This window comes from Uloborus diversus, chromosome 1 (genome assembly GCF_026930045.1).
Source record: "Uloborus diversus isolate 005 chromosome 1, Udiv.v.3.1, whole genome shotgun sequence".
NCBI lineage: Eukaryota > Metazoa > Arthropoda > Arachnida > Araneae > Uloboridae > Uloborus > Uloborus diversus.
The window spans coordinates 226,281,376-226,297,179 of NC_072731.1; the positions used below are offsets into that span (position 1 = coordinate 226,281,376).

Genomic DNA, 15,804 nt, shown 5'->3' on the forward strand with positions numbered 1-15,804 from the left:
TCCTACGCTGTATGCATCCAAGGATTATAATAAAATATGTTATGAAACTATCATATAAAGGCTTTAGACTGCCATCTCCGTTTAGTAAAAAAAAATTTTTTTTCATGGAGAAAAAAAATCATAAAATCGGTAAAAATGCAGTTTTTACGCGACAAAAATGATTTTTTTTCTTTATCAAAAAACCTAACTAAACTTTTAAAAACGATGTCTGGAGGATATATGGGTCCTTATTTATTTTTAGAAAAAAGAATTATTCAAATATGTTAAATACTTTTGAAATAATGTCCATTTGAAATGGAGTGTTTTGCCGTTTTTTTTCCGAAATGGCGGATTTTGTACAGAATTTTAATAGGCTATAACTGAAGAAAAAAAATTTTTCTTGCAAAATCCTTTTGGGATATTTCATATGCCCCTTAGTTGTAACTACTGTAATTTTTTCAAAAAAATCGGTGATGGTCATGTGACAGACCCTGCCTGATCTGAAATGGAATGGCTCATAATGAAAAACAACCACAAACCTCTCATGCTCAAGAGAAATTGATGTTAATATTGGAAAAGTATCGTCTCTATGAAAGAAATTACTAGCCATGCATTAAAAAAATAATCATAATAATAACACATACAATACAGAAGAAGCACACACATACACACACACACACACACACACACACAAAAGAATTTATCCAGAAATAACACGCAAGAGACCGAATTATTTGAAGATGAAAGACTTCAAGTCTATACAATTAGAGGAGACGTATTGCGCATTGTTAACAGTACCACTGACCTGCGTCAAATAAGAAAGAGTACTTTTGATTGTTGGAAAGTTGAGCACTAAATGAGTAGTAGGCTTGTATATGCATTGTGATTTTTACTATTATTGATTTTTTATTATGACATTTGTTCCTTCATTTTACATTTATTCACAATACGTTTTCATAAATAATACAATCTTTGCACAAAATTATGAAATGTGGCGACAAAACAAAATGTTTTCAAACATTTTTTGAAAAATTTCAAATACCGGTATTAAAACCGGTATCACATTTTAAAAATACCGAATACCGGTATCGAATATTTGATCCGGTATTGCAATCTCTAACTATTGACCCTATACCTTTTAAACGAAGGGACGAGGTCAAATAATTTATGGCTCAAAAAGAAAAAATAAATAAATAAACAAAATAAACGTCTCAATTTGCTATTCCGAATGTTACCATTTTAAACCTTTTCTTTATTACATTAGTCGCGTGGTTACGTGGTAATAAAAACTCCGGTCTCCATTTCTGATTGCCTCATCGAATTTAACTAAGTAATAGCAGGGAGAAAATTTGTGCACTCTATATTTTCTCCAGATTTCCAGTTTTAACAATACTTTTTAAGCGTTATAAGACCATATCCATAGAGTTCATTTATGGTGGTTGGAGTAAGTGTATAATGCTTTTACAGAAAAACAATTACATTGTGTTGAGGCAAGGCATCCCAAACTTTGTGGCCAGAGGACCCTTTTTATGGACCAATGCTCAGATTGGACCCCTGTCATAGATATTTGCAGTTTGTATATACTTGAACTTAGTTAAATTAAATTAATCAATGCTAAATGGATGTGAGTATCAACATTAAAAAAAAAAAAGGTGATGGTTTACAACGCTTAACTTTATTTATAAATTCTAGATAACAAAAATGAAGTTGAACAAACAGAAATCAATTGGTAACAAAACGATTAAAATTTAAAATTGAACATCGAATTAATGGGAAAAGTAAGGTTGTTTCAACTAACGCAATTTTAATATATTAGGTTTAATTGTTGATGGCTAAAGTCAAATATTAGAATCAGCATTTAGACAGCTTTGGTATTTAATTTTGGTGGCGGCATCGGTTGAAAATCCGGATTCACATCAGCAAGTAGTGGCAATTGGAAGACGATTTTTGCTTTTTCAACGATAAGTATTTTTTGTTTTCCAGCCGAAGCCAAAAATGAGGGTAAGCACAGAGTGACAAAAATTGCAAAATCTAAGAAGCCAGGTAAAATTTGTAGGCTCCGGAAAAATCTTTTTTTTTTTCAGAATTTGTGGGACAATTCAGTATAACATGGTTTTCTAAAATAATATTGTTCGGAAAGAACTAATCAGAAAGGCTTTCTTTTTTACTCGGACTTGTTGGACCCTCGAGGTAAAGCATCCTGGAAGGAAGATTTCAAGTTGTAGTTTGAAGTTATGTCGATCAAACATTCATATTCACCTAACGACAAACTGCATGGTTTTTTCAAAAAAGAAAACGGTTCGACCACCTATGCATGATCTTACAACATTGTACCTTGAGGTGTCGGGGAGGAGGACTCAACTCCTCACATCTAAGGGAAAAATTCTAGTTTTTAAATGCAAAACTGAAGTATCATTTAGTGATTTTTAAGCTTTTTTTTCCCGAAGTTTACCGCGGACCCCCCAATTGGGTCGCAGTTTGGGAAGCCCTGTGTTGATGAAATGCAGAGAAAATGAACAAGTGCAGTCATCTTTTCGAGTATACAATTTCTAACGACCAGTTGTTGCAGGGGTAAAAAAATATAATTTTATTAAAGCCAAATTAAATTTAGATGTAAAGGATGTACGGTTTACCTAAAATGACACTCATTCTATGGTAGGCGCTTACTCACATCATAAAAAATCGCGTCTTTAGACAGCATAAAAAAGTGAACAACAAAGAAAATAATAATTTTTTATTCCTTCTTGAGCTAAAATTGAAAAATATTTAAATTTTCTAGTGTTTCCTTCGACATTTTATTATTTTATACAAATGCTTTGTAAATATTGCTTATTTTAATATGTCCATAGATTGTTTGCACTTCAAATGAAAGAGATCATAACAGAATATATTTTTGACAAGCTGTGCATGGAAGAGGAACTTTCGGAAGTTTTTCAAAAATGTTTATCCCATAACTGTTCCAGCCGATGATCCAGCACCTGCAGCAGCTTGTCCCGCACCTCCAGTAGCCCCTCCAATTTCTCCACTTGCTGCGCCTCCAGTAGATCCACCAGCTCCACTCATAGCTTGTCCGGCGCTTGCTCCAGTCCCACTGTCCATTTGCCCTGCACTCGATCTAGCTCCACTACTAGCTTGTCCTACAGTGCCACCAGACCCAGCTGTGCTGGTAGCTTCGCCTCCAGTGCCTCCAGATTCAGCTTGCCCCGTAGAACCACTTGCTGTACTAGTGTCTTGACCTGCAGCAGCACTAGCTCCACTGGCCGATTGTCCTGAACTGCTAGATTGACCGAATGACCCCATATTAAAACCTGACATCCCAGTCATAGATTGCATCATGGATCTCATTTGTTCGTTTCCTGTAGTCATCATTCTTCCTTGTGATCCGGATTGGGAAAATCCTTCAGATTCGGATTGTGTGCCAGAAAAATCCCGGCTGAATGGATTGGAATTGAAACTCCTCATTCCTGGTGGAGGATTAAATGTAGTAAACGACTGGCTCTGAGAAGCTGCACGGGCTCTCGCTTCTGCATAGGCTTGAGCTTCAGATGATCCAGAACCCCTTGCTTGTGCTTCCGAATAAGCGTCAGCATAAGCTTGAGCTTGCGAGCCACTATAACCAAGACTTTGAGCTTGTGCTGAACCGTATGCATAAGACTGGGCTTGACCAGCGCCATAACCTCGAGCTTGAGCTTCTGCGTAAGCACTGGCATATGCTCGAGCTTCTGCTTCTGTAAAACCTTCGGATTGTGCTGCTCCATATGCCTGAGAATAAGCAGATCCATATGTCACACTGTTTCCATTTTGAGTTTCAAACCCGCTGCCTGCTGCTCTTGAACTAGAGGAAGCTTCTGATTCTGCTTGTGCTTGAGATTGTGCTGCAGACCTATCACTCCCAATAAAATTGAAGGATCCTCTGTTGCCATTTGAATTACTAAATGCACTTGTTCTGGAGCTTGCTGCTGCTGAGGATTCAGCATTTGCGTTTCCTCTCTGAAAATAAGTTGCTTGGTTTTGAGAAGTTGCTTGAGCTCTGCTCACAGCATAAGCTTGTGCTTGCGATGATCCCATTCCCTGTCCTCTTGCTTCCGCATACGCATAAGCATAAGCCTGAGCTCTGGCGGCATCGAAACCTTGTGCTTGAGCTTGAGAATAAGCTTCGGCATAGGCCTGCGCTTCAGCTCTTGAAAAGCCTTGTGCTTGCGCTGCTGCATATGCATCAGAATAAGCTGCTGAAGACGAAGAGGATTGTCTTCTAATGTAGTTTTGATTGAAATCGGAAGAAGATGAAGCAAACGAGGAACTGCTTGAAAAGCCAGAGCCATCAGATGATCGAGATACTTCAGATCCGAAAACCGATCTACCATCATTGAAATTTGTTTGACCGACAGATCCGTAAGTTACGCCATTTCCATTCCTTGTCTGGTAATTTCTGTAACCACTACCTGTAGCCCTAGCGCTTGCAGCAGCTTGCGCTTCAGCTCTGGCTCGCGATTGCGCAGTGGACTGTCTTTGGCTATTAACTGATGTATCACTGCCGCTTGAACCAGTGAAGACTTCATATCTAGACCTTCTTGAACTAGAATTGGCTGCTGCTGATGACTGAGCATTTGATTGTGCGGAAGTACTTGACATTTGATTCGAGAATCCAGTTGTACCACCATAGCGCATACCTGTAACCTGATTCTGAGAATATGCTCTGGCTCTGGATTCAGCATAAGCTTGGGCTTGTGACGATGCATACCCTTGTGCTCGTGCTTCCGCGTATGCGTTAGCATAAGCTTGAGATTCAGAGGTACTGAAGCCTAGTGTTTGAGCTCTTGAATATGCTTCGGAATAAGCTAGCGCTTGTGATGTAGCGTACCCTTGTGCTTGTGACGTACTGTAGCCTCGTGATTGTGCTGTTGCATAGGCGTTAGGATAAGCTTGTGCTTGCGATGTAGAATATCCTCGTGCTTGTGCTGTGGCATAGGCATTAGAATAAGCTTGCGTTCGGGACATAGCATATCTTTGTGATTGTGCTTCTGCGTAAGCATTGGCGTAAGCTTGAGCTTGAGCTGAACCAGATCTTTGACTTCGAGCTCTAGAATAGGCTTCTGCATATGCTTGTGCTTGTGCAGTTACATATCCCTGTGTCAGTGCATTGGCATATGCGTAAGCATAGGCTTCTGCTTGAGTTGAAGACCAGCCTCGAGATTGAGCTGCAGAAAACGCTTCGGCATAAGATTGAGCGCCTGCTCCTGAAAATCCTTGAGCTTGAGCTGCAGCATAGGCCCTAGCGTAGGCTTCGGATGAAGCGGAGTTTCCCCTGAAGTTATTAAATCCGGAACTCGATGAAGAAGAAGAACTACTAGATGTGCTGTAACCATCAGATGATCGAGAAACTTGAGATTCCATTACGGATTGTCCGTTATTGGAATTTCTTTCATCAACAAAGCCATAAGTAACACCATTTCCGTTCTGTGTGAAATCATTGCGGTAGCCACTTCCTGTGGATCTAGCGCTAGCTGATGCTTCAGCTCGTGCTCGTGCCTGAGCCTCTGCACTAGATTGTCCTTGAGAATAAATTTGGCCTTGATTGGAGCCTCCATAGGACGCTCTGCTTCTTGCAGCTGCTTGAGCTCTTGCTACTGCTTGAGCATCTGATGATCGTTGAAGTCTTGCAGGAGAACCACTGCTTCCTCCAGCTGGTGGTTGTGTTGCACTTAAGTTGTCTGATCCAACTAGTTGTGGAGCAAAAGACAATTGACTTGACACTTGACCGTAAGGAGTAAAGGTAGAAATGCCACTGCTTTCTGCAACAGCTTGTGCAAAGCTAATATAACCTTTTGGTGTTGGAGCGTTTGTGGGGCCGCCTATTGTTTCTGGCGGACCTACGTACGGTGTTACCTCTGTAAAATGAAAAGTATATTAGAGAAATATACGTTACTACATACTACATTTATTTCTGTTTCATGCTCTATAAATATTCTGTTTCTGTGCGCGTGTAGTGCGTTAGCATTCATTAACTTGGCCAGTCAGTATACTATCTTCCGAAACTCGGAATAACTTGATAATTCACATGCATTTTTAAGGCTAATACGGAGAGAGAAAACAATAAAGAAATTTTATTCATAACTGCTTTCACCAAAGTAAAATGTTGGACACTTTCGCTTTTCACTTTCAGCTGAGCGTACAAGGGATTTGACTAGCTAATTATCTACCGAGAAAAAGAAACTGGAGTTGGTTAGCTTCCTTTTACCTAGAACAAGCAATGGTGAAACTTAACATTGGAGTTAACAAGAGAGGATATCTAAATGCGTTATTTTTGCTTAGATCTGAAAAAAAAAATGAAATAATAATTGAGCAAAAAAAAAAAGTACTGCATGCAACACAGAGAAATTTAGAAACGACAGAGGAAAATATAAATTATATTTTTTCCATTTACTTCTGAATGCACCTAAATGCTTATAAGAAAAACAAAATTATCAACACATGTAATAAGTAAGTAAGAATAGGCAAAGAAAAATATCTCATTCGAACATAAAAAGTTTCTTTTGCTCTTATAAACTAAAAATAGTCTGCAAAAAGCAAAATTTCTGTTCAACTTTGTAAAGACTCCATATGACCTAAGTATTTATATGTGATTTTATATAACAACTGAAGGGCCACGGGGAAGAATGATCATAGTCCACCATGCTCAAATTTCCCTCATTACGTTTTTGAGCTTGAAATCTCGAATCGTTTTCAAGGTAACCTCATTCTTCCCTGTTAAAACTCACTACAAGGATTCTTGTCTGAATAATATTTCTCTTGAACACTGTCTGTAATAATCTACGAGTTCCCATAGGTTAACCAGAGTTTTTCTTAGAAAAATGGACTTTGATCGTTTTTCCCTGTAACCCTTCAACTGTAATTTAATCAAAAATAAGAAATGAAAATTCTTTTACAACTTTATTGAATATTGTTTAGGTGTAGTGTTAAATACTTTTGTGAACATGGAGTGATTTTCTGGGCATTGTTTCGAGTGTGCATTCCTAGAAACAATATGGAGTTTAGTTTACATAATCTGCTTAGGTATTTTTTTTTTTCCTTTTCTTATGTTTCTCTCTTTTTTTACTCCTATAAAATGTACTTCATGTATTTCCTAACTTTTAAAGGAAATAAATAACATCGAAACAGCAGGAAGAAAATTTGAATTTTTTTAAAAATTTGATAAAAATACGCTTGTTTAAGAAAGAAGTTTAATTGCTTAGACTTTTCCCCTTTCCATTGAAGTAGGATTTAGAATCAATCAAGCATTAAACCAATCAAAGTCTGTTTGGTGTCATATTTTTTAAGTCAAATGTAGAGGAAACCATAAACGTTGGCATTATGTATTGAATGTTTAGGAACTTTTATTTACTTATTTATTTATTTTTTGCTGCGGGCGTTTTTAATTAAATCAAAGTTGTATCGTTCTATTATTATTATACAAATTTTCTTTTTTGAGCAATCAAGATTGCTTATTGCTTTCATTTGACTGTTTTGAATTCCTATGATTTTATTTCCCCCTGCCACCCTCTGCAGCATCACAGTCAACCGGCTCCTCCCGATGTTGCTTCTAGCGAAAACCGGCTTTAGGTTGCGTCAATATCCTACATTTACACGCATACATACACGCACCTACACGCACACATATACATACATACACCTACACACACAAACATATACACACATATACATACACCTAGACACACATACATACACCTAGACACACATATACAAACACACACACACATACACACACACGCATACATACAGACACCAACACACACACAAACACAGCCACACACACCTACACACACATACTCATAACCCTCACACACAAACACTCATACACACAACTACCCACATATTCATGCCTGCACACAGACACAAATACACATGCCTACACACACATACACATACCCCCTACACACAAACACAGATACCCCCCACACAAACACACACGCCTACATACACCTAGACACACATACATACACCTAGACACACATACACACACACGCATACATACAGACACCAACACACACACAAACACAGCCACACACACCTACGCACACATACTCATAACTCACACACACAAACACTCATACACACAACTACCCACATACTCATGCCCGCACACAGACACAAAAACACATGCCTACACACATACACATACCTCCTACACACAAACACAGATACCCCCACACAAACACACACGCCTACACACACACACACACACACACACTCGGGATTGCGAAAAACATAATTTGAATTCAAGTTATCAAAATGCAAATTAATTTTTCCTTTTTTTAAAATTTGTGATGATTGAGTTTTCTTTTGAGAGACGCCCCTAGTTTCAGCTTGAGTTCAATCCTGCTTTCTGTAAGTAAGAACTGCTCTTTGACCTTCCTTCAACCAACTTTTGGTGACAAAAACTTAAGTAATTTCATGATTTACGTTAAACCATTGTATTTATTTTCCAGGGAGATGAAAAGGAGTTATGAGAGAATAATTGCCTGGACACTCGGTGGACAAACGTCTTCAACTTTCCACATGGTAAAGAAGAGCTCTTTAAGAATAGCCCATGGTTTTAGTGAAACCATTGCTCATCTTCAACCAGAATATCTGTTGTTAAGTTTTGATTTGGTGACTACTAAAGAAATTACGATCAGAATCTACCGCGATTATGACTCCAATCACTCGAAACCTAAATGACTGCGGTTGCGAGGTTTCTCAAGGCAAGAAATTTTAATCGCGACTCAGATTACAACAACAAGTAGACCGTTACAATTAGGGCAACCCTGGGTGCCGAGGCGGAATGGAGTTCGGTGTTTCTCGGGGACAAAGAAATGAGTTCAAACGCTGATATTCGATCTAAGCATGAAGGTAGGTGGAAGTCCCTATACTGTTCATGAGACTGCAGGTAAGAACCAGGAAGGGTTCTAAACTGCAAGTCTTTTCCCATTCTCCTTTCACCAATTTTGTACTCAGGTCAGGTTAAAAAGACAATGAGTAGATCTTTTCGATTGGGGGGGGGGGGGGGAGGGAGGGGGCAAATATGGTGGGACCTTCTGTTTCTTCTCTCCCAATGGACTTAGCTCGTGCAATTTTTAGACTAATTGCAGGTCATGACTTTCTAATATGGACACCTACACCTTATCGATGAGGTAAGTAATAATAACTGACCTTTGGGCTCCTCAGGCGAAGTAATGAACCTTTCACATTTGACGAGGAGCTTTGCAATCTCTTGTGTTAAGAACTTTATCACAGACAGTTTTAACAATTATAAACTATATTGGGCTGTTTGGAGGCTTATGACGGATAGCGTCACAGCCTTATGACGTAGTTTTTTTTTTTTTTTCAATTAGTGTTTAGCTTTTCGCTTACCTCAAATCAAATACGTCGTTGGCGGAAATGATTAAAACAAAACTAAGAATCGAAGAGGAATCTGCATTGATCGCGCTGATAATTGATAAGAATCTAATATCTAAAGTAGCTTTGCAGTCAAGTTTGAAAATATTTTATTTTTACTAGAAAAGAGTCGAATTACCCTTCCAATGATAAAGGCGGTAGAGATGACCATGACATGGGCCAAAATGCGATTTTAGGCCACTATATATAATATAAATTCGGCACAGCACTTCTTCCGATCATGTCCCAGTGGTTTGCAATCCACTTAAAAGTGTAGAAGACCCTTTAGCATTCCTCAAGAGATGGTTGAACTTGGGCTGCATGTGCATAGCCAAATGAAAGCGCAAAAGATGATCGCTCGCAGGACTACAATCAAAGTGTTCCTAACTTCAGTGCATGAAAATCAGTGGAGTTTTTTGGGTTAGTATTTGACTAAAAAGTAAGGAACAGTCACATAAGGAAAGAAGAAATTGTAAAATGCAGTTTTTTCTTTTACAATTTCTGTTTTTCTAATGCTAACTATTCAACAACTAGTCTACAGCTATTTTTAAGTTTCAGCATACTTTTCTGATTAAATATTTAGAAAACGATGCGTAAAGCTTACTTTGTCCAGTTGGAGAGACACAAACGCATCCATAGCACGTCTAGAAGAAGAAAAGAAAAGAGAATTTTTCTGTTACAGTGTAGTTCAGCCAAAACACTCTTCAATATTGTGTTACAATCAGTTGTTCTATTGATAGCAATATTTATTTAATATTTGACAGTTTTAAGAGGCTTAAGTTTTTGTTCTTACTGAATTTTAATTTTTCTTTTATGTTAAGGATGAAAAGAAATGCACTTGACCGCGGTTACGATAAAATCGTGTGTCCGCGATATTTTTGAAACCGATGTAACGTTATGAACGGGGGTGATTTTTGAGTTCGGAAACCAACTACATACGAAAATGCAGTAAAACTATCTTACTTGAACGAATTAAGAACTTTAATAAAATCTAATTGGTTCACATAAATTTTGTGAGTTTTTCGTTAAAATAAATTAGCTGTGTTGTCCACCGCTGCTCGGTCTGCCTCGAAAATAGAAGTTGTGTCAAGTGACGCATGTTCAACAATCAGGCTTCAGTAAAAGAAAAATATATAGAGAAAAAATTTTGCATTGAAAAAGGTGTTCTTAATAACGCTTCAACACGTATCTTCTATAATCTGAAAATGAACGTTTTTATTTCTTATTTTGCATATTAAAGCGCATTTGATAGACTCAAAAATATTTTCAAAAAGTACATATTTTCTTCGATGGAAAGGAGAAAGGTCAATCGTCAGATTCGGGTGCTGCTAAGTTGTTACTTCATGGTTTTTTTTGTTTCTCGTGTGCTTACAGTTTGGGCATGTATACAGGGTGGGCTGAAAAAACTTTTTTTTTTGCAACTTCGCGGAAAAATGTCATTAGTAAAGCAAAGTGCGCCTAAAAAATTTGAAAATTTTTGGACAATTTCTTGATTTGCCGCGATTGCGTTGAAGTTTCGATCAAATGATACTTTCTAATATGTTTAGCAAAATTAGTAAAAATGTATTTTTTTATTTTCGATGACAGGTAGTGTGAAAAGGAGACACTAAATTCCCATAAAATATTTGAGATGTATGGTGTAATTCCTTTCTTTGTCACAAATGCATGGAAGTTTTGGCAAATTTTCTATTTTTTATTACAGACTATTTCTTAGCTTGCATTCTTTGCCATAATCCCTGCGTTTTGCTTCCCCTTTTTTAGTTGTTGCCAGAAAGAATGAAAAATAATAATAGTTATAAATTTAAAATACTTCCGTTTTTTAATTGTTGCCATAAACAATGAAAAAATAAATACATGAATTGTCAATTTAACAAATCAATTTCAAAGCTGAACTTAAGTAAGCATATATTTGTGGGCGCTTTTGAAAACTTTCTTTTTTTCACTATACCTACTTAAACAAAATTGCTTTTAAATTCAAGCATACAAACCAGTAATACTGAAAAAAGGTTAATGAAAAAAAAAAAAAAAAAGCTAGTCTCTCTCTCTCTCTTTATGCGCAATACATTTGCATCAAAACGAAAGTCCATACCGTTTTTTTTCTTTCTTAATAAGGATAGGTAATTAGAATATGTGTTTTAACTTTCAAAATTTTTCACCTCAAATAAATTTTAAAATCAAAAAACTTTAAAATAAAATACAAAACATGTTTCTTTAATTCTAAAGACTATTTCTATAAGCTCGATTCGTGCTAAAAAGTATGAAACAAAATTATATATGATCTTCTTGATTAAAACACTACCGTAAACGCTCGCTACTTTGGCCCACATTTTGGAACTTTTCTCTTCTCAATAATGTTGTAACTATTCATATTTCCAAGCTGAGGAAACCTTTTTTACCCATCTAGAGTACTCTCAATTTGAGTTTTCAATACTTTTCACTTTAAGATAAATAAATACCTTTGTGCTGAAAAGTAAAGTAAGAAATAACAACGTCAAAAAGCACAAATTGCAGATTACTGCAGACACGTGTTTCGGCGTTACAAGGAACGCCATTTTCAATGCAAAAAGAAATGAGCTTATGGTTCATCCATAAGCTCATTTCTTTTGTTCTCTTTAACAAAATTAATTAAAAACATTAAAAAAAAACCCAGAAAATTACCAAAACTTCTACGCATCTGTGGAAAAGGAAGGAATTACAGCACACAGCTCAAAATTTTTAAGGGAATTAAGTTTTTTTCCGCACTACCCATCATAGGAAAAAAAAAAAAACTTTTTTTTACTAATTTTGCTAAAAATATTTAAAAAAAAGCAGCATTTGGTATAGAAACTTCAACGCAATTGCGGCAGATCAAGAAATTGCCTGAAAAATTAAAACTTTTTTTGTGTGCTCTTTGCTTCTTTTATGTTCTTATGAATTAGGTAGAGCTGTTTCTAAAGTTCTTGATACTTACCCCAAGCTCATTACTAGTTGATACGAAGCATAACTCGCCACTTGGTACATCTTCAACGTATATATCGTTACATCCATCAGCTGCTGGAACACATGTGAACGAGCAAGTATTATACTGATCCTAGAAAAAAATAACTCACTCATACATAATAACTAACTAAAATGATTCCTGTTACAAATCCTTAAAAACATGAAACATTATAAAAAATGTAAAAAAAAAGGAATGAATCAATGCAACTGATTAATATTCTGTTGTACAAGGTTTATAAAGCCTTGCACTGATTGAGAACATTCATTTTAAAAGCTGTTCAAGATTTTAAAATGAATCTTTTTTTTTATTTCGATTTTTATGTCATGAAGTTTGGTGGCCCGGGCCACGAAAACTGGAAATGGCTTCCATGAAAGAAGAAATTTCCAGGGGTGCCACGAGGGCAGTTGTGAGGTTCCATCCCTCAGAACCTTTGACTTTAAAACATATTGCCATTTCTAAAGGACAGTTTACATCAATATAAGGACTTTTATGACCAAACTGTTATCCCCGCAGAAGCAGGCCCGGCGACAGGTTCTCGGGACCCTGTGCAACTTAGAAGTCCGGGCTCCTAGATAGTAGCCGGGCCCCTAGCAATACAAAAAGTGGAAATATTAGTTAATAAAAGTTATTAGTCAAATTATTGTTCTAAAAACAACACAAAATTGTTCAAAACCAATCACACGAGAGCATAAAAACAGAAGCAGATCTAGAGGAGGGGGGACATGCCCCCTCCTAAAATCATAGAAATGTTTTTCAATAAGATAAAAAAGAAAGAAAATATTATTAGAAGATAACAAGATTTAAAATACGAATTATACTTTAAAAGCAATTTAGGTCTTAATTGGGAGGGAAATTTTATTCCTCGGTTCGAATCAGAACTTATTTCCAAAAATTTGCTCCATCGTTTACGTCATTTTTTGATTCTATCTTTAGACACTTGAGTGACTTCTAAATATTGCTGTCCTCAGAGTACACCTATTGCTCACGAGACCAAAGCGAGTCTAAATTTGCGTTTTTATGACTTTAACTTCGAAACTTTTTCTGAAGAGAGCCCCCTTTCCCCATGCTCCTCCACATATGCTATGAAAGGTAACCAAAAACTGAACTATAGTAGGGGAATATGGGGCAAAGTGGAATAGCGGGGCAAAGTGAAATGGTCAAATATTTACTCTGCTTTTGGTGCCACCTGCCTAGTAATATTTTAACTATGTAGTAACACACGTAGTCTATTCCAGTCAAGAAAAAATACCTCTGAAAATCAGAGAATATGATAATACATGCAATTTTCAAAAAATGATACTCATATTGTTATATTTTGTTAAAAGCCAAAAATTATTTTTGTTATTATTAAGTGATAAAGTAATTGTTATTAATGTTTTAAATGTTAATTGAGATCTACTAATATACGGTGCAGTATTTATTTGCTTAATATTAAGCTTATTTGCACTTCAAATGCTTTGTACAGTTATTCAACTGCATGCGGGGCAAAGTGGATGGGGCAAAGTGAAATGTAGCTCATTTCATTTACTTATTCAATCTTTTATAAAATCATTTACGTATTAGTTAATTAGTTGTTTCATTCGCATTTTTTCATTTAAAAGTTCTCTTATTAGTTTATTTATTCACTTATTTTCTTTTTCATTCACTATTTTATTCATTCATTTAATTTTTCTCATGTATTAACTTATTTATATATTTATTTATTCGTTAATTGTTTCATTTTATTTTCACTTCTTCTTTCATTGTTTATTTACCCATTTCCTCTTTCAAAAATATCCTTAACAATCGAATAGAAAATATTTCATTCGAAAAATATTTTATTTTTTACTTTGCCCCACGAAAAAAAGAAGGGAAAATTTTCCACCTTTTTTTAAAGGTACAAATTTACTGTCAAAAATAAAAAATAATATTTCAGTGCAAGTTTTATTATAAAATATAGTGTTCTTTCTTTATGTACCATAATTTTCAAAACAAATTTCCAATTTATTCATTTTGAAAAAAGTAAATGATCTTAACCATTTCACTTTGCTCCACATTCCTCTACTTCATTTTGGAAAAAGTTTCAAAGGAGTTTAGCTTATTCCTTAACTTATACCTTTAAATAGCCTTTTTCGGGACTTCAATTACAAACGATTTCCGGCAGGTTCTCGCCCCCCCCCCCCCGGTGAATATTGTGATGATAGCTTTCAAAAGCGTTTTTTTGGGGGAAGAGCTCACGAATCTTTCATCACTTTGTCTAATACGTCCAAAAAATGCTTAAAATTGGATTTTTAGAGCTTCAATGGCAAAATATTTCCAGGCCTGACAGCAGAAGAGCTAGAAGAACACCTACTTAATTTCTCAACATATAACAGCAGAATATTTCGGTTTCTAAGCTTCACTTTCAAAAAGTACTTTGGAGTGAGCACCCGAACTTTGACCTTTCTTCTTAAACCATCAAAAATAGAATAAAATGCGTTTTTAAGATTCGAACTTTCAAAAATTACTCGAGAATTTCAATTTCGAAATAATTTCGATAGAGTTTCCTAAATCCATCCTCCCTCACCCAACGTCTCTAAATATAGCCCAAAATTTGAGTTTTTAAGGTAGGCGAACACCCTAAATAATTTTTTGTTCAATAGTCATTGCCCCTTTCTAAAACTTTAAACGATTATTAAATATGACATAAATAATGCATTTTGACTACTTATTTGATTAAAAAAAAATTCGATAGTTTTTTTTGATAAAATAGCCATACTTTTAGCAAAGAACTACCATTACCCTAACACTTCCAGTGCATTCGCTTTTTCATTATTTTAAAAACTTTTTGTGTATATTTCTTCGTGAGATAGAAGAGAGTGAGATGACCCTCCAATTTGGAAATAATTAACTAAAAACAGGTTTTATATGTAAATGTTTGAAAATTTCTCCCGAAAAGCGTGTTTTTTTTGCCGTCTAAGTTTAAGAGCCATTGTCTGTAAGGATCAGGCAGGTTGTGATTGTTGGGATTTTTAATTTTCTTTATTTTTAACCGACTTCAAAAAGGAGGCGGTTATCAGTTCATACCGTATGTATGTTTTTTTTTTTGTTTGTCCACTCATAGCGTCTCACCTAGTGAACCGATTTTGATGATTCTTTTTTTAATGGATAGAGGATAGCTCAACTTAGGTCCCATTACTTTGTTTGACCATATTTGTTCTTTAGATAAAAAGTTATGGGCAAAAAACAGTAAATTTCCCTATTAAATGATTAAAATCATATTGTAGCGGAGTTCGCTCGTTTCATCCGTGGATAACGGTGGCTCAGTGGTAGAATTCTCGTCTCCCACACGAGCAACCCGGGTTCAAATCCCGACTAGGACAAAGTGAATTTTACTAAAATTTCGTTTCTACTGTTTCCCGTATTTTCTCGAATGTTCTGTTAATTTCTGTATCTTTTCAAGTTTGGAAAGT

The 15,804-nt window shown here is 35.9% G+C and overlaps 1 protein-coding gene across 1 annotated transcript in view; it reads right to left on the reverse strand.

The window, feature by feature from the left end:
- Positions 1-2,698: 2,698 nt before the first annotated feature.
- LOC129234188 (fibroin heavy chain-like) overlaps positions 2,699-15,804 on the reverse strand; it is a 37,687-nt gene continuing 24,581 nt past the window's right edge. The window contains exons 5-7 of the mRNA XM_054868103.1: positions 12,344-12,463; positions 9,998-10,037; positions 2,699-5,867 (exon numbers count right to left, since the gene is read on the reverse strand). Coding sequence (XP_054724078.1) covers positions 2,923-5,867; positions 9,998-10,037; positions 12,344-12,463 — 3,105 coding nt within the window. The 3' untranslated portion in view covers positions 2,699-2,922. The remainder of the gene's footprint in view (positions 5,868-9,997; positions 10,038-12,343; positions 12,464-15,804) is intronic.